Raw genomic sequence first — 24465 nt, 5'->3', positions numbered from 1 at the left:
CGATGACCCACCTAGGGATAGAACTCAGGACCTTTAGGTTTGACGGAGAGCGCTTAATATCTTGATTACTGAGTTCAGATCCAATGGTTTACACACTATAAATTTCATAACAAATGAATAAATGCCCCCAACGGTCTCAAAGTAATTCAGATAACAATTATTTGACACAATATCATTAAAGACGAATTTATTCCAACCATATAATCCAACTCTGAAACCAAGTGGATTTATCCGACTTAGTTTTGTTACTTATAAGTAACTAAGATCTTATCACGAGATTTTTTCACTTGCAATTTATTGGCTAATCAGAACCGGTTACTGGTTTTTGAAATAACTAATTTACCATACTAATCTGAATGATTTTCACTTTATCATTCATCAACGTTTACTGAAGAATGTAAACTTGTAAAATCACACATACATCCATAATTATCGATCACCAGCAACTAAAGGAAAACAAATTAATTTATCTTTTTAAAATTATCATAAGTAATCATTAACATAAAATGTTTTCTGGTTAGCCTCTCTTTAGCAAGGTTCTTTTCTATAGGAAGGGATTGCTAACCCCATAACCAACCCTTCCCCTTTATCCAAACTTCAGACTAGCAGTAACTCTAGGAGAGCTGTAAGCGGAATAAGAGGATTCTAGTCGGCGTCCTAAGCATCATGAAAGGTAACAGAAGAGTAATATAAAATCTATTGTACACAAATATTTAATTTTTTCAAATGTTACATCAGATTAACACTTGGATATGATGGAGAATATCTGCAATTTAGGACGCTTATATTGAAGGCATTGTGTTCTCTGAGTTGTATGGTTTAGTTGTGAAGCTTTCATTATCTTTCTAGTCAACATCGTCAGCATGTACTTCAATGAAAAGTAGCATTTCACTATAAGGAGTTATTCCATTTACTTTCTAACTTGTCTTCAAGGTGTAATGGGCAAAACCCAATCAAGTAGTCTGTATCTAACAAAATGGCTTTGACTAACAGTGAGTGAATGTATGGACTGATTTTACGTTTTGATTTTGGTTATCTTTCACTTTCATTGAACCTACTGCTATCCCAATCAACATCATGTATCCAAGTAGACAGTAGCGATAGTAAACGATAGTAATTTTCACATCGACATAGTAAAGATAAAATTGACACAATTGCATAGATTTTTATCGGAGACTCCTACTCAAATATAAAAAGAACTACGCCTAAATTACACAACTTTTATAAATGATACAACCACACACACAAACAAATACTACTGTCGTTACTTTATTATCATAAAAGAGGCGAAAATTAAATGATATTTAAAACACAAAATATCCTATTAAAACAATGACAATTTTGGGATATTACAATAGAATTATCCCAATAATTGTGCATATATTAAGAAACCAACGGTGTATTAATCACAGAATTATTATTGAAATTAATAGATGTTATACCTACATGGGTATATGTGTATTCAAAACAAAGAAAGATACTGTCACCAACGAAATGTACACTGAATTAACCAATCAAACACATTGTAGACGAAACAAGAAAACTCACATAATTGAATCAATTATTATTGTTGTATAGTTCTGTTTTTAATCCATAATAAATCATAATTTACAAGATGGCACACATACACACACAGAAAGAGAGTTTACTTTAGTTTATTTTTTACTTTTTCTGGTTAGATTTCTTATGTATTTTGTTCGCTGCTTCCAATGGTAATGTTGATGCCGACGATAACATCTGCTAATGTTGTAATGAGAGTGTGTGTGTATATGTGTTTATTTAGGTGATTAATCATTATGAGAGGGTGAGCTAGTTCTGAAAGGCGGGGTACAGAGGCGAAATAAACACATGAAATGCTTTACAATAAAAATGGTACCGTAATAATAATTATTACTATAAATCATAATTTACATAACAAGAGAATTTTGCACTGAAGGAATAGTAGAATGGGAAGATACGGATATGAAGGCACTCGATGCTTTTATGATGAAGTGGATGACGACGACGAAGGTGATGACGAAGAATCTGAGGAAGACGGGGATGACGATGATGAAGAAGAAGAGCAAGAAGTAGTTTCTGAGTCTGAAGAGGTATCATGAGGATAACGGAGTTCTTTTGCTAAAAAACTAGATATTCTTGATGAAATACCACATTCATCCGAACTATGTTCATTTGAACCTTCTTCACGATCTCTTGAGGCTAAAGTCTCTTCACTTCGTTTAGCACCACTACCACTTCCACATCGTCCAAGCGCAAGAACAGATCGAACAATATCAATACCACCACGTGAATGATTTGACTGACTGGAACTACTACTACTACTACTGCTATTTGATTCCAAATCGTCATTATCATCAACTATGTCATCATGATCATCGTCATCATCATTACTATTACTGTTGGATCCACGTCTTCTACGAGTACGTATTTGAGTGACAGATTCGATAGCAGATAGAATCTATAATGTATTTACGACATAAAAAAATCATTTATGAATACGTATATCGTTAGCAAATAGAATACTTGATGAAAGTTTAAATGAACTCTCATATATTCTCTTTAATTTCCTGGTACATCATCATCATCATAACAGTGAGATGAAAGAAATAACATTGAACTTTAGACTCTTAATGCAACTGTATTAGATGTAAAGGAAAATACAAAAGAGATGCATTAATTCGAAATTAATTACCAATGATGATTAAACTATGGTGTTAGTTAAAACGGGGGAAATTCCAACTAGACAACTTGCGTAGCAACAATATAAAATTCAGTTCAACAAGCAGAATTTACAAAATCAACCGATGCCCTGAGAGAAATGTGAGGAAACCCGACACATTTCATCATGAACTAAAGCTATAGAGACTGGATCTTTATCTCTAAAGCATACAGTAATATAAACATACTTGACGCGACCCTAAACTTGTCACATTCTTTGACCTTAAGGTGACAGGTAAGTCCTAACCACGGTTGCTACATTAATGTAATGGTAGGAATCCTCTATCTCCACGACACAATTGAGTGACATTGGTGAGATTTTATCATAGAGATTTAGTATTCTATACACCCCAGCGAGATAATTTCTGTCGAGTTTCTACAACTGCTACCTAAAGACAATACACGCTCAAGACATTACTTTATACGAATATAGGTTTATGGTTAGATGATTAACATATTTAGTGATAATTATGCTTAAAAAGTTACTTACTCGAAAATTTGCTTCATCCAAACCATCTATCTGGCTACTTTCACAAGCTCGATTCACCCAATTTTGAGCAACTCGCTAAGAGGGAAACAATTAACAAGAAATAACCGGAAAACTAGTACATGGTAAGTGTAACTGAAAAAAGTACTTTATCACACGAATATATCTGTAGTTAAATTTAATCAAATAAAGTGATCGAACAGTTTATAAGAACTTTGGTTCAATTACCAAATAAGGAAATTTTCGGTTGAATTCTCTTAAAGAATTGGTCACATTTAATGCAACTATGAAGAACGAAAATAACACTAGTGTTGAGCAAAAGTTTATAGGCAAAGAAAAACAAGTCATTCACGTAGTTCCCTTTATTATTTTAGTGATACGCAAAATCGTGAAGCGTTCCATATTTTTCTGCACCAATCTCTGTTCTTGCTCTCTTTAAAAAAACAAGTCAGTTGATAAAATTATTACCCTACAACAACCGAGGTGATTGGAACTTATTTCACAGGCAAAAGTGATATCTGCTCCATTTGAGGTGTTGGCTGTTTGTATACAAGAGCAGTTCGGGAAACAATCTAAAAGTCAGTAGATTAATACAAACTGATTGATGAAGTCAATATAGTTTTTTATGAACCGTATACAAAACCTGGTTAGTGTGAATTAACTATCTGGAATTAATCGTTAGAAATCTTAAGTAACATCAATCAAAGTTTAGCATATAACTGCAGAGGCACTTACCTTTTTAAACATCTATTAATCATTAGATCTCCGGAATATTGGTTCGAGCATATGGCTTTTCACCAACAGGTCGCATGTTTAAATCCCAAACTACCTACTTCAGTTTGATCAACTAGACGATATTCATTAGCACTCATAATCACAAACAACCACTTGGTATAATTGCGCAAATTTGATTGTTGTTCTGGACAACAATACCTGATAACGTGTTCAACTCAAAGAACACAAGATGATCAGAAAATTTTCAAGCTGAGATACAAATCTCTATCAGTTACTCTGTTATTATCTAGTGTTTATCTTATATAATCGGTCAATTCTTCACTAATTTAAGAAGAATAGGCCTATTGTCTTATCGTAACTAAGGGTGACATTGGCTCAGAATGGTTCGCACTGGAGCAGTTTCATTCACTCCTTGTCTTCCTTTTAAACCAGAGCCCCGAAATCTTCATGTAACTTTCTTTTTATACGTAATCTTTACTATTACAACTGACACTGTTACTACACCTACTACTTTTGGATTTATCTTGAAATAATTCTCTTTTGATTTGCTAATGCGGTATGACAAATTGAAGCGAGGCATATGTATCAAGTTCTACGTTGAGTATGACTGACAACTGATTGATTAAATTAATACCATTTATTTTTATTTAGCGAAATGTAGCAAACAAAACCTGACATAGCAATCTAGACATTGATTCGATTTATTTATCAACCATTTGAAGCATTTCTATTTCGAAATTTTTGGAGAAACATTTATATTTTCATACAGTTTGGATATGAGACATCGGACATGCAAATAAAAAAACGATCCAGGGTCCCAATCGAAATCATTACCCATACGACGCTACTCACAAAGTGGCCAATCGCATTTGAGATTGAATTACGAATTAGTCATCCGATGACATCGTATATAGGCTTAAAGTAACTATTAATAAGCTATCTACGAACGACACTAGTAGCTTTCCTTAGATGTTACTTCTGTATGACAAAGGGTGAATTTGTAAATCCGACATTTTACATGAGCTAAGACGTTCACACTATACTACTAGCTGGTGAACAAATAATGACTACATCAATTCGTTTAATTGATGATTATATCACTAAGCGTTTCTCAGCTATCTAGCTCTTAACTGGTTGGAGTAGGAAAATTTAATACAACTATAAAACGAGAGTACTAGAAGAATAATCTCCCATAAATACATCTGAGGGTTATTTGCTGCCATGGTACTAAGACAGTTGTATTGTTTAATTAAAGAAACTGTAATCTTCATCTTTACATAATGAATGTTCCATACATTAACGAAAGGGTTGTAGTGTCGGTTGCTATGTCAAGACTACATAGCTTAGTCTAGCTTCCGAACAAGCCAGTTTATTCATTCTTCTTGATTCACATTTTGACCTTGTCAATTATTCGCTTATCAACCTTGACTGTTTTTATATGAGCGTATATGTGTGTATTACCTATCTTACCACATGTCTGTAACTTATTTTTATCTGACTATAAATATCGATTGACGCCTAGTTAAATCGATTTGGCTCACTCGCCTCCTTCATTGCGCGTCATTTCGTTTTGCTTCGCTTTCCGATCAACGATCGTATGAAATACACGTATTCAAAATTCATTATCGCATATAACTTATTTAATTCCGTTATACACTAACGCGAGTTAAGTCGATAATTATATAAGAGGATTGGCGATGCCTATTTTGATAACAATCATACATACGATCGACCTGAATTCATATACAGAGTCACTAAAAGGTAAAATCAGATGACAGAGTTTGTAAAAGGATGTTTGGACACGAAGAGTCTATTTAGATTAAATTAAACATTGTAAAATCAAAAACATGGTTCATATAAGTCACCGGAGTGCAGAAAATGAAAAATGAACCTTCTATAGTCAACAAACATTATTAATCATAGAGGGATTTTGTGGATATTATAGTAATTTAATGGTTGAATTTATGGGTCAATTGAAGCTAGACCACCATAGAAAACCCGGAAGCACTGGACAGCCGTTTCGTCCTATCGTGGGACTCCTCAGCAGTGGGTCAGTGGTCTAGTGGTTAAGCGCTCGCGCGCGAAACTGATAGATCCTGGGTTCGAATCTCGCGAGGTGGGATCGTGGATGTGCACTGCCGAGTAATCTCATACGAGGGCGAAACGGCCGTCTAGTGCCTCCAGGTTTCCCATAGTGGTTTAGCTTCAAATGATCTCAACCATTAAATCATTATTAATTTATAATCCCCGAAATTGTTACATTATTGATTAGGACCATAAAACGATTGCCTACATTTTGGTTCAGAAACTCAGTTTCTAACACAACCTCCAGATAAATTAAGGTTTATCTCCCGTAGTTTACGTTATATACCAAGATTTTATTTACGAAACTTCAACACAGTTTGTCGTAGATTTGAACCAAAATTGATTCGTATATAATGGTGAATCGGAAAATTAATAATGATTAAGTTGTAAATTTCATAGTTTACACCATGGACCGACCTTAGTTAGACAACCATTGAAAATCAAAAAGTGTTGGACAGCTACTTTGTCCAAATATGTGACTTATCAGCAATGTGTATCTACAGTGTCACCACGTATCGAACGCAGGACCCTCAAGCTTCACGGCGAGTGCTTAACCTTTACACCACTGAACCAACATCTGATGGTTCACATGTCTAGCTTCAATCAATAAGCGGCAACGCATAACTACTTTCCAGTAAAACTGGTGAGTAACTGACTCACACCCGACATATCTGGACTCCATCGGTCACTGTTCCTTGCCGTAAATTTCATGAGCTTAGTTCCTTTTATTATCTTGAAGATAGCAGAACAAGGAATTCATTCGATTTCGTAAGGTTCGCATCAGCTGTCTACAACCCATGACATTAAAAAAAATCAAAATTATTATGAAACTTTAAATACTTATAGAAGCAAAAATGAAAATGTATCATCGTGGAGGGTTAATGATATTGAAGACATATAAAGAGAGTTATAAATAAATACAATATGTAAAAGATTCTGGATCCAGAAAGAAACAGTCGTAAATCTTTTCTTAACATGGTGAGGTCAGTTTATTGCATTATTCCTACAATTTCCTCTCTCTCTCTCTCTCTCACTCACTCTTATCTTAATTGCATCACTTCTTCCAAATTCATAACCTTCTTTTTTTACTGACTAATCTCAAGCTATTTTTAATTGATATTAATTTAAGTTCAGTTAGTTTATTATATTATTATTTATTTAAACACATGGATATTGGTACAAGGGGGCACCAGATACATATTCGTCACACAAATCTCATTTGATTTGTGTGAGGGCTGTGACACTGCTCGGGTGCCCAAACCGAAACAGGTGATCTTCTTAGGGGGCCACACACCATGAGCCTTCGACCTAAAGATCTGACCCACAAGGCAGTGGAGCATCGTGAGGAGATGCAGTCCCATGGTAGCCGGTGACCAACAATAAGTTCATAAGCCATTTGTTCATTCAGGATACTGGGGCTCATGTGCACCAATGGTTTGGAATCAAGTTTTTCCAACTCCACTAGGTGAACTCTCTGTGTACACCAACCCGGTTAAAGCGCCTGACATTCGCTTTTCATCCTCTCAATTTCGTAAACAACACCCTAGCCACGAGAAGGTAGTGAGTAGGACTTCTCTAGCAGAGGCTGTATATGCACGGCCATGTGAGAGCACTTGGAGAGAGAGAGCTGACTCTCCCCACTCTCAGGTGTACCAGGGCATTTGTTACCATGTCCGATGATCCAGAATTTCTAACATGTTACATTCATTTATAACACTTTTTATATGTCTTTAATTTTATTGCCTCTCCATGATAATACATATTCATTTTCACTGTTATAAGTATGTAAACCTTCATGATAATTTTAAATTCTTTAAGAACACTCTTGATACTGACGTTTTAGACCGCTCAGCCACTCCGGGCGGCCCCTGAATGCCCTGGTATGAGGCTCAGAGAGTGAGGTGGGCCCACCCTCCCTCTCCAAATGCTCTCACACAGCCACGCGTACGAAGCTTCTGTCAAGGAAGTCCTACTCACTGTCTTCTCGTGGCACTACTATTGTTCAAGAAATTGAGAGGACGAAAAGCGAATGTCCGGTGCTTTAACCGGATCCCAAACCAATGGTGCACATAGGCTCCAATATCCTGAATGAACAAATGGCGTATGAACCAATCTTGGTCACCGGCTACCATCGGACTGCATCTCCTCACGATGCTCCACTACCTTGTGGGTTAGACCTTTAGGTCGAAGGTTCAGGGTGTGGCCCACCAACAAAACCACCTGCTTCGGTCTGGGCACCCGAGCAGTATCCCAACCCACACACAAGTATGATGAAATGTCGATATTTATGGGAAATACTTATCTTGCGTCGATCAACAATCAAACGATTCACATTATTAATTTTTATTATTATTATTATTATTATTATTATTATTATTATTATTATTATTATAATTTACTACATCATTCATTCACTCTCTTTTATTCCCACTCTGTCTATCCTTATTTTTCCACTTATACAGCAGCTCGCCTATAGTGGAAACTCGGTTCTATCTAAACGTTCTCGAGTCACTGACTGGTTGAAAATTGTATGCAACCACCAAATACGAATACTGAAACAGTTTTTCTGAAACCACATGCACCATTCAAACTGCCTGCCTTCAACGCTCGCACACTTATGCAGGTCGGACAACAGATAGGGCTGCCTTTGTCTTTGGAAAGTCCTAATATCGACATTTGTTGTCAATCCGAGACCTGATGACTTACTTACTTACGCCTGTTACTCCTCGTGAAGGAGCATAGGCCGCTCACCAGCATTCGCCATCCAACCCTGTCCCAACCAATCCTTTCCAGCTCATTTCAGTTCTTATTCATCCTTTTCATATCTGCTTCTATTTCCCGACGTAATATGTTCACTAGCCTTCCTCTTTTCCTCTTTCCTTCAGGATTCCAAGTTAGAGCTTGCCTCGTGATGCAGTTTGACGATTCGCTTAATGTATGTCCTATCCATTTCCATCGTCTTTTCCTAATTTCTTCTTCAGCTGGAAGCTGCTTTGTTCTCTGCTACAAAAGGCTGTTGCTGATGGTATCCGGCCAATGGATGTTGAGTATCTTGCGTAGACAGTTATTTACAAATACTTGTACCTTTTTGATGGTGAAGTACTGGTGAAGTAGTACAAATTCGCTCTCCGTCTGTCGCTTCAAAAAGCTTGTTTTATGTGCGCTTATCCAGGGACCCTGTGGCATCTTCGTCTGGTCTGCTAGCGTTGGTGTCACACTAAGTGCTAGAGCTGAGGCAGCACTAATCAATTGGATCCCCATTAACAGTCGGTTATGTGCTGATAGATTAGAAAGTTTCATCAAAGTGACAAGAAATCGGTGTGAGAAACGATATCTTTTCGTGATCTCCGCCTACGCCCTGACAGACTGCAGCCCGGATGCACTCAATGATGAATTCTACCACCAGTTAACTGTTCTCCAGAAAGTGCGTTCAACAGATATTGTAGTACCAGTCGGTGACTTGAATGCTCAGTGCTCTGATGGATGTAAGTAATGACGCTGTGGATCTGTTGCCTGGCGAAAGACTTCTTGACCTTGAGTATGCGGATGATATTGTCTTACTGTGCGATAATGTCCAAGCCATGCAATACATCTCCCCCATTATTACTATTATTATTACACTACCTTACACTAATCTGTTCGTTACTGTTCTTATTTTTCTCTTCGAATTCTCATTGTTTTGTGTACTTACTTACTTACTTACTTACTTACTTACGCCTGTTACTCCTCGTGAAGGAGCATAGGCCGCTCACCAGCATTCTCCATCCAACCCTATCCTGGGAAATCCTTTCTAGCTCCGTCCAGTTGTAATTCATCGCTTTCATATCTGCTTCTATTATCCGACGCAATGTGTTCTTTGACCTTCCTCTTTTTCGCTTCCCTTCAGGATTCCAAGTTAGGGCTTGCCTCGTGATGCAGTTTGACGATTTGCGTAATGTATGTCCTATCCATTTCCATCGTCTTTTCCTAATTTCTTCTTCAGCTGGAAGTTGGTTTGTTCTCTCCCACAGAAGGCTATTGCTGATGGTATCCGGCCAATGGATGTTGAGTATCTTGCGTAGACAGCTATTTATAAATACTTTTACTTTCTTGATTGTGGTTGTTGTAGTTCTCCAAGTTTCAGCTCCATACAGTAGAACTGTCTTGACGTTCGTATTGAAGATTCTCACTTTGATATTGGTTGAAAGTTGTTTTGAGTCCCATATGTTCTTCAATTGTAGGAATGCGACCATTGCTTTGCCGATCCTCGCCTTTACGTCTGCATCTGAGCCTCCTTGTTCATCGATGATGCTTCCCAGGTATGTGAAGGACTCTACATCTTCCAGAGTTTCGCCATCAAGTGTGATTGGATCGCTGTTCTCCGCTTTGAATTTGAGGACCTTAGGTTTCCCTTTGTGTATGCTGAGGCCTACTGATGCAGAGACTGCTGCCACATTGGCTGTCTTCATCTGCATCTGTTCGTGTGTACGTGATAGGAGAGCTAGGTCATCTGCGAGGTCCAAATCGTCTAATTGATTCTGAGCTGTCCATCGTATTCCGTGTTTTCCTTCAAATGTTGAGGTCTTCATAATCCAGTCGACCACCAGAAGAAAGAGGAAGGGAGAGAGTAAACAGCCTTGTCTGACTCCGGTCCTTACTTGGAATGCATCTGTCAGCTGTCCTCCATGCACGACCTTGCACTGTAGTCCGTCGTATGAGTTCCGGATAATATTGACAATCTTCTCAGGAACTCCGTAGTGTCGAAGAAGTTTCCATAATGTCCTGCTATCTACACTGTCGAATGCCTTTTCATAATCAATGAAGTTGATGTATAGTGATGAGTTCCACTCAACTGATTGTTCGCCGATGATCCGTAGTGTCGCAATTTGGTCTGTGCACGACCGATCCTTACGGAATCCAGCTTGTTGATCTCGAAGTTGAGCGTCTACTGCATCCTTCATCCGGTTCAGCAACAATCTGTTGAAGACTTTCCCTGGTATTGACAGTAGTGTAATGCCTCTGTAGTTTTCACATTTGCTCAGATCTCCTTTCTTTGGAATCTTGACGAGGTGTCCTTCTTTCCAGTCCATTAGCACTTGTTCCTCCTCCCAAATCTTTTTGAGTAGAAGATAAAGCATGCTTGTGGTTGCTTCAATGTCTGATTTCAGTGCTTCAGCTGGTATGTTGTCGGGTCCCGCTGCTTTCCAGTTCTTGGTTTGTCTGACGGCCATTCTAATTTCTTCCGTAGTTGGTGGGTTGACATCTATAGGAAGATCTATGTGTCCTGCTTCGATGTCCGGTGGATTCATTGGAGCCGGTCTATTCAGGAGTTCCTCGAAGTATTCTACCCATCTGTTCCACTGTTGTTGAATTTCAGGGATTGGCTTGCCTTCTTTGTCTTTGACCGGCCTCTCTGGTTTACTGTATTTCCCTGATAGTTTTTTCGTTGTATCGTAAAGCTGTTTCATATTTCCTTCTCTAGCAGCTTTTTCTGCCGTCGTTGCTAGTTCTTCCACATATTTCTTCTTGTCGGCTCTGATGCTCCTCTTCACTTGTTTGTCTGCTTCTATGTATTCAGCTTGTGCTTGGACTTTCTCTGCTCGTGTTCGGCTGTTGTTTATTGCTGCCTTCTTGTTCTTCCTTTCTTTGATCTTGTCCACTGTTTCTGTAGAGATCCATTCCTTATGATGGTATTTCTTTAGACCGAGAACCTCTTGACACGTTGAAGTCAATGCTTCTTTGATACCTTTCCAGTTGTCCTCCATAGTAGTTTCTTCTTCTTTCAGTAGATCTTGTAGGGCTTGGAACCTGTTGTTGAGAGCTATCTTGAATTCATTGAGTTTGACAGTATCTCGAAGGAAGGCTGTATTGAACCTTTGTATTGCTGTTTGTCCACCTGTCCAGTTCTTTTTTAGCTTCAGGTTCAAATTGGCTACAACCAGGTGGTGATCTAAAGCTATGTCAGCACCTCTCCTGGTTCTCACATCTTCCATTGTCCTTCGGAATGTTTTGTTGATGCAAATATGATCTATCTGGTAATCTGTAGTGTGGTCCGGTGAGATCCAGGTAGCTTTGTGTATACGCCTGTGTGGAAATATTGTGCCCCATATGACCAATTTGTTGAATGCACACAAATTTGCAAATCTTTCCTCATTTTCGTTTCTTTCTCCCAGTCCATGTCGTCCCATAATATCTTCATATCCAGTGTTGTCTATTCCGACTTTGGCATTTAGATCTCCTATCAGAATAGTTAGGTCCTTTCTTGGGCATTTCTCTATGATTGACTGCAGCCGCTCGTAGAATTGATCTTTAATATCGTCGTTGCTATCATTGGTGGGTGCATAACATTGGATAATATTCATTAAGATCCCCTCCTTCTTTGTTTTGAATGATGCTTTGATGATTCTGGATCCGTGAGATTCCCATCCTACAAGTGCATTTCGTGCTACTTTGGACAGCATAAGAGCGACTCCCTGAGTGTATGGAGCATTGTCCTCTTCGTGACCGGAGTATAGCAGCATCTCTCCCGTAGCTAGCCTTTTCTGTCCAGCTTGGGTCCAGTGGGTTTCGCTGATTCCCAGTACTGCTAAGTTGTATCTCCTCATTTCCATTGATATTTGATTGGTCTTCCCGGTTTCCCACATTGTTCGAACGTTCCATGTACCTATAAAAATTTTTTGTTGTGGTTGTTAGAAGGGGCATCGGCCTCGTGGCTTCCGAAGGAACTCGGCTTTCACCATGAAGCGTCATAATTCTTCTAAATGAAGGCCTTCTAACTCCCAGGGCAGAGTTAAAATGGTTTGAATAATTTTTTCTGGTAAGCGTTTTTTTAGCGAGTTAGTTTTCTACGGGATGGGGACGCTAACCCCATGCCCAACCCTCCTCCTTTACCCGGGCTTGGGACCGGCGGCAACCCTATAAGAGCTACAGGCGGAGTTCATTGTTTTGTGTGGCGCATATATATTTGTTGCCCTCTTGTACCAATATTTATGTGTTCAAATAAATAAATAAATTTTTTAATGTTATGCATTGTAAGCAGCTGATGAGAATCTTATAAAATCAAATGAATTCATGTTATTCTGTTAAAAAATTTTTTTTTGGTTTTTGCTCATTTTTTTTCACTAGAACTCATAAAAATTAATCACCCATCGAAACTAGTCATTAGTGAGTATATGATTATTTTCATTATAGGAGATGTGTTAAGATTAATCAAGGGTCGCATTCCTACAATTAAAGAACATATGGGACTCAAAACAACTTTCAACCAATATCAAAGTCAGAATCTTCAATACGAACGTCAAGACAGTTCTACTGTATGGAGCTGAAACTTGGAGAACTACAACAACCACAATCAAGAAAGTAAAAGTATTTATAAATAGCTGTCTACGCAAGATACTCAACATCCATTGGCCGGATACCATCAGCAATAGCCTTCTGTGGGAGAGAACAAACCAACTTCCAGCTGAAGAAGAAATTAGGAAAAGACGATGGAAATGGATAGGACATACATTACGCAAATCGTCAAACTGCATCACGAGGCAAGCCCTAACTTGGAATCCTGAAGGGAAGCGAAAAAGAGGAAGGTCAAAGAACACATTGCGTCGGATAATAGAAGCAGATATGAAAGCGATGAATTACAACTGGACGGAGCTAGAAAGGATTTCCCAGGATAGGGTTGGATGGAGAATGCTGGTGAGCGGCCTATGCTCCTTCACGAGGAGTAACAGGCGTAAGTAAGTAAGTAAGTAAGTAAGTAAGTAAGTAAGTAAGTAAGTAAGTAAGTAAGTAAGTAAGTAAGTAAGTAAGTAAGTAAGTAAGTAAGTAAGTAAGTAAGTAAGTAAGTGAGTAAGTGAGTAAGTAAGTGGTGAGTGAGTGAGTGAGTGAGTGAGTGAGTGAGTGAGTAGTGAGTGAGTGTAGTAGTGAGTGAGTGAGTGAGTGAGTGAGTGAGTGAGTGAGTGAGTGAGTGAGTAGGTGAGTGAGTGAGTGAAGTGAGTGTGAGTGAGTGAGTGAGTGAGTGAGTGAGTGTAGTGAGTGAGTGTAAGTGAGTGAGTGAGTGAGTGAGTGAGTGAGTGTGAGTGAGTGAGTGAGTGGGTGAGTGAGTGAGTGAGTGAGTGAGTGAGTGAGTAGGTGAGTGAGTGAGTAAGTGAGTGAGTGAGTGAAGTGAGTGAGTGAGTGAGTGAGTGAGTGAAGTGAAGTGAGTGAGTGAGTGGTGAGTGAGTGAGTGGTGAGTGAGTGAGTGAGTGAGTGAGTGAGTGAGTGGTGAGTGGTAGTGAGTGAGTGAGTAGTGAGTGAGTGAGTGAGTGAGTGAGTGAGTGAGTGAGTGAGTGAGTGAGTGAGTGAGTGAGTGAGTGAGTGAGTGGTGAGTGAGTGAGTGAGTGAGTGAGTGAGTGAGTGAGTGAGTGAGTGAGTGAGTGAGTGAGTGAGTGAGTGAGTGAGTGAGTGAGTGAGTGAGTGAGTGAGTGAGGTGAGTGAGTAGGTGAGTGAGTGAGTGAGTGAGTGAGTGAGTGGTGAGTGAGTAGTAAGTGAGTGAGTGAGTGAAGTGAGTGAGTGAGTGTAAGTGAGTGAGTGTGAGTGAGTAAGTGAGTGAGTGAGTGAAGTGAGTAGGTAGTAGGTGAGTGAGTAAGTGAGTGAGTGAGTGAGTGAGTGGAGTGAGTGAGTGGTGAGTGAGTGAGTGAGTGAGTGAGTGAGTGAGTGAGTGAGTGAGTGAGTGAGTGAGTGAGTGAGTGGGTAGTGAGTGAGTAAGTGAGTGAGTAAGTAAGTGAGTAAGTGAGTAAGTAAGTAAGTAAGTAAGTAAGTAAGTAAGTAAGTAAGTAAGTAAGTAAGTAAGTAAGTAAAGTAAGTAAGTTAAGATTAATCAACTGTAGTGACATACAAAATTACAACAAACAAATAAATATATAAAATACAACTATTAATTAATTTTCTTACCAATTGTAAATCAATTTGATTGAATGGTAAAAATTGTTGAGGTAAACGTGGTTGAATTTTATCATTATTTAATATTGTAGAATTTATTTTGGTATTTTGATAATCTTTAATAATTTTATTCGATATAGAAGAACATTCGATAATGTCGGAGGAATTTTGTTTCATAGTTGACGATGGTGTAGGTTGTTCATTATTTGGAATTATTTTAACATCACATTCAGATATAGCAGCAGTAGTAGTAGTATTAGAAGAAGAAGAAATAGTAAATGAATTTGAACAAAATGATGACCGTTTTGGTTGTTTACTTGGATGACAATCAAATGAATTCATGATGCTGGTTGTATTATTTTCTTGTTGAGTTATATCATTCATGTTATTAAAACTATGATGTAAATATTCATTGTTTTTTTGCACATGAACTTCATTTGATGATGATCCGTTGAAGGTATTCGGATGACGTCTTTTCCTTGATAAGCCAATTACAAGTGATGAATTTACATCAGTTATTGAATAATTGTCAGCTTTTGTTTCAATTGTTAACGACTGATGAATATCATCTGATGTTGTGATATGATTATTAGTAGAAGAAATGTACATGCTGTCATTTAATATTGATGATGATGATGATGACGAAGAGGAATCTGATGAATCCAAAGAGATTAAGTCTACACCTGATTTTTTTGGTAAAGATTGATGAGATTCCATTTCAGTATTATTATTATTATTATTATTATTATTATTATTATTATTATTATCATTGATAGCAGTAGTATCTGGGAAAAATGCTTTCGCTAAACGAGAATGTCTAAGTCGAAGAACGTCTGAATGAACTTTTGTTGATGCATACTTTAAATGATTAATTGTTTCATCTTGTTCAGCAAAAAGTGGACACAATGGTGTCCAAATCTACAAAAAAATTGTAATTAAAAAGGAGAGAAAACAATAATAAAGCAAATAATGCAACAGAAAAAGAGAGGGCAGTGTGATGACGATAATAATAATAATAATTACATTGAAAAAAATATACCAGATAACACTAAACAACCTGATTGTGTTATAGAAAATTCTTAGTTGGATTGTTTTTGCTCATTAAGCTAAATTAATTAAATGTTTATTCAAATTATAGTGAAAATTAAAGTTAAAATTTGACAAATCTTCTCTCTTACAAAGGAACGAGAATAGGAGATTGTCACAAATCACCTAACTCTAAGTGAAGTTAATAAGGCTATAATAAATTTGAAGCGTGGGAAAGTGGCAGAACTTGATAGACTAACTCTAGAAGTATTATGAATAGTGATTCAGTTTTAGCATTTGACTGAGAGACTACCTGAAGGCTGAGAACTGGACGTAATTCAGTCTAACTGGTATCAATCACTAAAGGTTCCAGTCTGTAAGAAAAAAAAATAGAAATTTAGGATTTCGAGAATGAATAAAATTATAAACTATTCAGTCTGATCAATATGAACGGTGATCAAGTGTGATGATCGAATGGCTTTCACCACCCCATCCCAAAACTGAAGTCTTTTGTAACCAATGTTTGCGTGTTTACTAGAAGGACTAGGAACATATATGATCGATTGGTCACTGATTAAATAGGATAGACGTTCAAGAACAATGCGACTGACTGGTAGCTTATTTAGTTATGTACATAACTAACAACCGAAGTAGAATAGCTCGCTTATTTTTATTGAACGAACCATGTAAATCTCGTTGTTAGTGTTCACGTTCCTTTTGTTCATCCATTCATCTTTGTTAGATCATTCAAATTAATACCTGATTACTGATTGTCTATTTAAAAAAAGACTTGGTCAGAGTAACTTATCAAAAGAATGATTTCTTGGATTATTAAACAATCAAGTGATATTTATTAGACTGAAATTTTAATCAGCTCAGTTTAGAAGCAAAATAATCTAAAAACTGTAAACTAACTAATCAAGAACTTATCATAAAATTCATAATGAATAAAACACTAAGAGAATTGCGGCATAATTCATTCAGTGATAGTTATAATGAACAAATTGTTACAGTTTATGAAAGCTAGAAACTATCGTTCAATCATCAACAACCGATGTTAAACATTTTTTGTTCAACTCTGTAAACAATATTTCCGTGCAAATGAATGATCTGTAAATGTGTTTAGCGTCATAAATGAAATCAGTGTAAAGAAATGAAAAGCTGGAGGAGATTTGTAGCTCAAGAGGACGATTTTGGTGTTGTGTTTTTAGAAGTAGGTGGTTCAGTTAGTTTGAAAATAGTTAATTAGTATCATGAACCGATTTAAGTTAGACCAACATTTGAAATCTGGAAGTACTGAACAACTAGATAGGGAAATAATATTTTTATTTTGTCGGTTAACTGAATGTGATTGCAATGACCTACAAAAGGTTATTAATTGAGAACAGATATGTATGTACAGAAAAGTACATAAAACCATCAATTTCTTACACTATAACACCAAAATTCTAACGTGTGCTGGTATGAAATAAAATCTGGGTCGTTCTTGATTATACAGTGAGCAGTGATCACGTGACCGTATCAAGGTTATAAAAATGAACTGGATCTAACTTGTGTATTGCTATATAACTCGCTTTACATCTTTCTATTTGTAAATATAAAAATAAAATAACACTAACCTAAGGATAAAGATTAAGGGACTGATTTAGAACCAATATCATCCAACATTCTATTTTCCTAACTAAAGATGACTATCGCTATTCAGACTACAACCTGGAGGTCTGCACCTATCAATATGGTTCAGATAAATAGTCGGTGACTTAAGAAACTAATGACCATTTTCAAACAAATGGGTGAAACAGGACTTAAACTTATAAACAAATGTTTGAAATTCTGGTGCGGTGACCATTAAAACACCGATCCATAAATTCTGGCCTTGTCTACACTTCTGACACTTTATTTTCGTATTATTTCAACAATTTCTATTTCAAATAAATCCTTGTAATGTAGAGAATAATAATGATAATTTGACATTGGTATATTGATGTCTACGACACAAAGCTGTTCTAAACTAGTAAGTAGTTTTATTTTATATTATTTAAACAAATAAACATTGGTACAAGTGGACAGTAAAATACATATGTGTCACACAATAACAATGAGGTTCTGAAAAGATAGAGAATGGAGGATGAGTACGATGAAAGAAGAGAAACAAGGAATAGAAATTAGTGTGAAAGTGAGATAACAATAATGGGAGAAACAGTTCAGTTAGTAAAAATACAACCAGAAAGAATTCTTTCAGTTAAGGTAGTTACGTTTACGTTTATGAAGAATGTAAAAGAAAGTTACAGCAGGATCGCCACTGGCTTCTATTCTGAGCCATGTCTGACTACGTCTCAAGCCACTGTGTTGCATCGTCTCTAGGACCTCAACCACGGAGTCGTAAAAGGCCAACAGAAGCCAAACCTAGACAGATTTCGTTCATACCACGACATCATGTCACACACTGACTGTTATACACAGACTTGTCGAACACTTCTAAATGGATCAGTCTTCATCGGCCGTGCAGGATGGGACAATCTGATCGGTGTCAACGAAGCAACAGATCATCTGAACTCTGCCCATCATCCAAGACGTCACTAGATGTTATTGATTGGCATCCCGTCATCTTCACAGATTGTTTCACTCACGCTAGACTTCTTGCTGTGAGTGACTCGGATAAGTTGAAAGAGATCCTGGCAGTTACCAGATACAGCTGCCGATTACAACTCGTTGGCACGCTCCAACCACCAGGCTTCCCAGTTCTTACACGAAATTTGCACAATTTCACTACACAGCAATCTCCAATTATGGTCAAGCTCGCGGGTGGTGGGATCCAACCGACGTGCCTCAACGAGTTGTAAGAAGTCTGTGTTTGTAAGCGGGATGTTTCACGAAGCTGCAAGCGACTTGACTCTCAATTTTCATGGCGTCATGCAACTGCAACCAATGCTCATCTTTCTTTTTCGATGGGCTGATAATTAACTTTGAACCTAGCTCGGTTCGATATTTAGTCGCGACAGAAGCTGCAACCAGTTTTCTGACATTGATCCGTTTAGGACGATGAATTTGTTGGTCACTGAAACATAAGGTAAGAGTAGAGCAAACAAGGACATGATCAGAGTCCAGATAAGTGCTCCAAAAGGAGCGGCAGTCTTGTGCACAACCACTTAGCTACTGACATGTGCAATGAGGGGATTTTAATTCACATATATTGAGTATTTGTATCTTTCCGTTGATGTTATGGACTCTGCTAAAAACTTCGATAATGACTCCCCTAATAACTCGTATCCACAATTTACTGAAGGAACAAGATAATATGAATATAAATAATTATGTACATAATTATCACCGTATAAAATTCTATGAAATTACAAAAATATAAAATTATTAAAACCCAACCTTAAAATCATAATCTAGACCAGCTGAAGCTAGAACCGGTAAGGTAGGATGAGATTCGATTACATTCACTGCCCCATCAATATCTGCATGAAGCCATTGAATAATTCCTTCTGATTCACGATCCCATAAATAAAAGTAGCCATCATCGCTGCCACTGACAACATATTCACTATTTGGTCCAAAAAATGTAGCACCAACAACTGGAATGTAATTTTTAATAAAGAGGATATAGGAGAAAAAAAAGAAAAGAACAATTAGTGAATAACATTACTTACTTACTTAACAAGGTGATCACTAAACTGCTTCACTCAACATTGGTATTGCATTCTCTGTTTTGATGATAGACAAGTAAAAAGCCTATGTTCGTGAAATTAATTCAATGAGGATCTAGCTAACCACGTCTTATATGACAGACTAATGAGTTCGGTTAAAGACTTTTAACGTATTACATCTTAATTGTTTATTTTCTAACCGACAAGTAGTGTGTTTACTCAACAAAAAAAAACGATATGTCACTTGATTTTTCTACTTCGATGTGCATTTACTAATTCTGCTTCTAAGGAGACATCAAATGCATGAATAGCAACTGGAATCAAGTGGAAAGGATTGGCCAGAACAAATTTTGATGAAGAATCCTAATGGGCAACCTATGCTCTTCCATGACGGGTAACAGGCGTAAGTACAAAGCAGGCAATATGAGCGCATGTTAGATGGAAATTTAAATCACTTTTCATTGTTAATGGGAATTTTTCAATTAATTTAATAATAGTCATTTCGATATTGAGATGAATTTTCTCGTCCTAAGTTCATCTTACTCATAGCATTGTATTGATTATACAAAGTGACAAAATTTCGAAAATTTTCAACTATTTTTTCTTCTTGCCATTATAAACTAAATAGATCAAGTCGAATTATACCTGAAAGATTAAGTTCAAGGTAAGGAAAATATAAATCTGATGCTTATGTATAAGACAATGACCTCACTGATACTACTGGTATCCAAACTAATGAGATCTAAAACTTATAATTACAAATAAATGAATAGAAGTAAAAATTATTACCCTAACACATTTTAATGAACCTACCCAGAACTCAAATACATAGACTGTAAGCTTGAAATACGTATGTCTAGTGAAATGAAGAGAGGAGGATTAAAAGTCCATAACTTATTGAAGATTTCTAGGCAGATTGATTATAAACAAGATGATCTCTAGAGTTGTACGAATGTGGTTGTTACTTCCCGCCTGTGAATACCATGAAAAGATACTTCTTTTTGAGATAACCAAAATAAAACTGGGTTAGCAGTCCAATTGACGCTGCTTGAGGTCGATCACACAACCCCATTTTGTGAATGCTTTTTGATGTGTTAGCTCTGCACTTTTCATGTCTTAACTTCAGCGACGGAATTACGTGGGTAAGATGAGGTATGAGTGATAAGTGTGATTGATAAACGAACCTACAAATGATATTGTTGAATCCCCACCACTTTGATATGATTCGACCTTAGAGTGAATATGCTTTGTTCATTTGGCAATCATAAACTTATACATCTTTTGTAAACAATACTAAGCTCTGTTGATGTATTTTTTGTGTCCGCTAGCTACTGTTCAGTATGTGTCATTTCTGCTACCCTATATTTTTCTTCTGATAGTTTGTATTGATTGCTGTTTTTGTATTGACTATGTTAACTTATATTTTAGAAACAAACAAAGTTTTCCAGGTCAAGTAGCTCACTTTTTTATTTTGGCTACGCTAAGATTCTTTATTAAACAGCCTAGGGACTAGTTTAGAAATCCATCTGTAGGTAATCAAATCCCATTGAGGTTCAGTGGGCTGATGTTTTCTAACCATCTGTTTGTGTTATGTGAAGGAGGTGTAGCCACAGATCTTGTTTGTCCGAAAGAAAAACCTTACTCTAGTCACGTCTCTGAAGTCAACAGTACGCTTCATCTTTGGATCTCAGGTTTGCTGCTTTTAGTCTTACAACTCTCCGACTGAGCCACGTAGTGGGATAGAACATAAAGGAAACGCAAGTCTAATGACCAGTTGAATATAAACGATTAACTTTCGACAACAAATGCTAAATTATGAGCCTGGTTTTAACATACACATTTCTGTGTGAGGGATACTCATCAGCTGGTGGTCATTACCGAAGTCAAGTGGCGTTGTAATCTGTGGGTGAAAATCATTTCCCTAAAACCATTAAATAATTACTTTGATTACAAACATATATGTACTTCCTGCTGGAGGTTAAGTTATCACTGAATTGATCTACGGTACTATACAGGCTTCTTTGCGAATTGCATGACATAACTTCATTCTTATTGTAGCCAAACAGGTACTAAGATCCTCAGTGGACAACAAGTTACTGCGGAGAAAAATCACTTTTATCCACTGTGACAGGAATAAAAATATTTTTAGAAAAAACATTATGAAAAATACTTAATGACAGAACAGATTGTATGAAACTAACTTGTTTGCATATTACGATGTCCAGAATATTTATGTAAATATGGTTTGGTCGGTTGATTAATATCAAACAAGTAGATGTTTTCATCATTATATGACAAGAGGATAGCTTTGAAGGGGGAAAAACACAAATAAACGAAATCATAAACAATCTACCACACAATTACGAGATTTCCAAACAAATAAAGCTTTACGTAACAATATTTATTCATTTTATGGTGTAATTATTACCAACAGAACCATGAATATGGGTCACAAGTATGCAAATTTTGGATTAGGAGACAATGCAACCGTCTGAAATCATTGGATCTGATAATCATGCAGGCCGTAATTACGTAGTCTGCATCTGTCTATACGACTCAATCCAAAAATCAATGATAGCAAGGACTAATATCATGTTTTGGTTCGATTTGCGATCAAATACTAGTAACCATATTATTTATTTAAACACATAAAAAATGGTACAAGAAGGCACGAAATACATATGCAAAACACAAATCTTTGATTTATGTTAGGGCTTGGATGCTGCCCAGGCGCCCGAACCTAAGCAAGACTAGTAACCTAAGAATGTCCTCTATTTACGCCAAGGTTATTACAACAAAATAATGTGATTTTACTTCACATCAGTGAGCGTTATAGGTTAGATATGGAATGACCCCAAATGCCCTGATAGGGCCGAGAGTGGGATGGGCCCGCCCTCCCTCTCCAAATGCTCTCACACAGCCACGCGTACGAAGCTTCTGTCAAGGAAGTCCTACTCACTGTCCTCGTGGCACTACTGTTGTTTACGAAAATGAGAGGACGAAAAGCGAACCGGATCCCAAACCAATGGTGCACATAGGCTCCAGTATCCTGAATGAATAAATGGCGTATGAACCAATCTTGGTCACCGGCTACCATCGGACTGCATCTCCTCACGATGCTCCACTACCTTGTGGGTTAGACTTTTACGTCAAAGGCTCGGGGTGTGGCCCCCCAACAAAACCACCTGCTTCGGTCTCGGCAACCGGGCAGTATCACAACCCACACACAAGTATGATGAAATGTCGATATTTATGGGAAATACTTATCTTGCGTCGATCAACAATCAAACGATTCACATTATTAATTTTTATTATTATTATTATTATTATTATTATTATTATTATTATTATTATTATTATTATTATTATTATTATTATTATAATTTACTACATCATTCATTCACTCTCTTTTATTCCCACTCTGTCTATCCTTATTTTTCCACTTATACAGCAGCTCGCCTATAGTGGAAACTCGGTTCTATCTAAACGTTCTCGAATCACTGACTGGTTGAAAATTGTATGCAACCACCAAATACGAATACTGAAACAGTTTTTCTGAAACCACATGCACCATTCAAACTGCCTGCCTTCAACGCTCGCACACTTATGCAGGTCGGACAACAGATAAGGCTGCCTTTGTCTTTGGAAAGTCCTAATATCGACATTTGTTGTCAATCCGAGACCTGATGACTTACTTACTTACGCCTGTTACTCCTCGTGAAGGAGCATAGGCCGCTCACCAGCATTCGCCATCCAACCCTGTCCCAACCAATCCTTTCCAGCTCATTTCAGTTCTTATACATCCTTTTCATATCTGCTTCTATTTCCCGACGTAATATGTTCACTAGCCTTCCTCTTTTCCTCTTTCCTTCAGGATTCCAAGTTAGAGCTTGCCTCGTGATGCAGTTTGACGATTCGCTTAATGTATGTCCTATCCATTTCCATCGTCTTTTCCTAATTTCTTCTTCAGCTGGAAGCTGCTTTGTTCTCTGCTACAAAAGGCTGTTGCTGATGGTATCCGGCCAATGGATGTTGAGTATCTTGCGTAGACAGTTATTTACAAATACTTGTACCTTTTTGATGGTGAAGTACTGGTGAAGTAGTACAAATTCGCTCTCCGTCTGTCGCTTCAAAAAGCTTGTTTTATGTGCGCTTATCCAGGGACCCTGTGGCATCTTCGTCTGGTCTCGCCGGCGTTGGTGTCACACTAAGTGCTAGAGCTGAGGCAGCACTAATCAATTGGATCCCCATTAACAGTCGATTATGTGCTGGTAGATTAGAAAGTTTTATCAAAGTGACAAGAAATCGGTGTGAGAAACGATATCTTTTCGTCATCTCCGCCTATGCCCCGACAGATTGCAGCCCGGATGCAATCAAGGATGAATTCTACCACCAGTTAACTGTTCTCCAGAAAGTGCGTTCGACAGATATTGTAGTACTAGCCGGAGACTTGAATGCTCAGGTCGGGCGTCTAGGCACAGAAGAGAGTCGTTTAGGTGGCCGATGGGGACTCGTTGGTCGCAGGACAGATAACGGGGACCGTCTACTGCAACTGTGCACAGACCACAACCTGTTTCTGGCTAGCACTAACTTTCGGCACAGTCATCGCCGATGTGCCACCTGGCGTCCTCCCTCTGCATCTCAAGCCTGGACTCATATTAATCACATCGCGATCAGCTACCGCTGGCGTGGTTGTGTGCAAGAATGCCGCTCCTTTTGAAGTACCTATCTCGACTCTGATCATGTCCTGGTTTGCGCCAATCTCACCTTACTTTTCAGTGGACAAAGAAGTGACCGCCACCAAAGGATTGATGTTAGTAAGCTGCTTGCAACTTCTGTTGCTAGTAAGTATCGAACCGAGCTAGC

General features: G+C 37.7%; 1 protein-coding gene across 1 annotated transcript in view; it reads right to left on the bottom strand.

Moving 5' to 3' along the window:
- Nucleotides 1–1400: 1400 nt before the first annotated feature.
- Nucleotides 1401–24465, bottom strand: part of DCAF8 (DDB1- and CUL4-associated factor 8) — a 43299-nt gene continuing 20234 nt past the window's right edge. The window contains exons 9-13 of the mRNA XM_051218604.1: nucleotides 21801–21905; nucleotides 19328–19527; nucleotides 14933–15838; nucleotides 3209–3283; nucleotides 1401–2458 (exon numbers count right to left, since the gene is read on the bottom strand). Coding sequence (XP_051075465.1) covers nucleotides 1982–2458; nucleotides 3209–3283; nucleotides 14933–15838; nucleotides 19328–19527; nucleotides 21801–21905 — 1763 coding nt within the window. The 3' untranslated portion in view covers nucleotides 1401–1981. The remainder of the gene's footprint in view (nucleotides 2459–3208; nucleotides 3284–14932; nucleotides 15839–19327; nucleotides 19528–21800; nucleotides 21906–24465) is intronic.

Source organism: Schistosoma haematobium, chromosome 1, assembly GCF_000699445.3.
Source record: "Schistosoma haematobium chromosome 1, whole genome shotgun sequence".
Lineage (NCBI taxonomy): Eukaryota > Metazoa > Platyhelminthes > Trematoda > Strigeidida > Schistosomatidae > Schistosoma > Schistosoma haematobium.
This window is presented reverse-complemented; position numbering and strand designations above follow the sequence as displayed.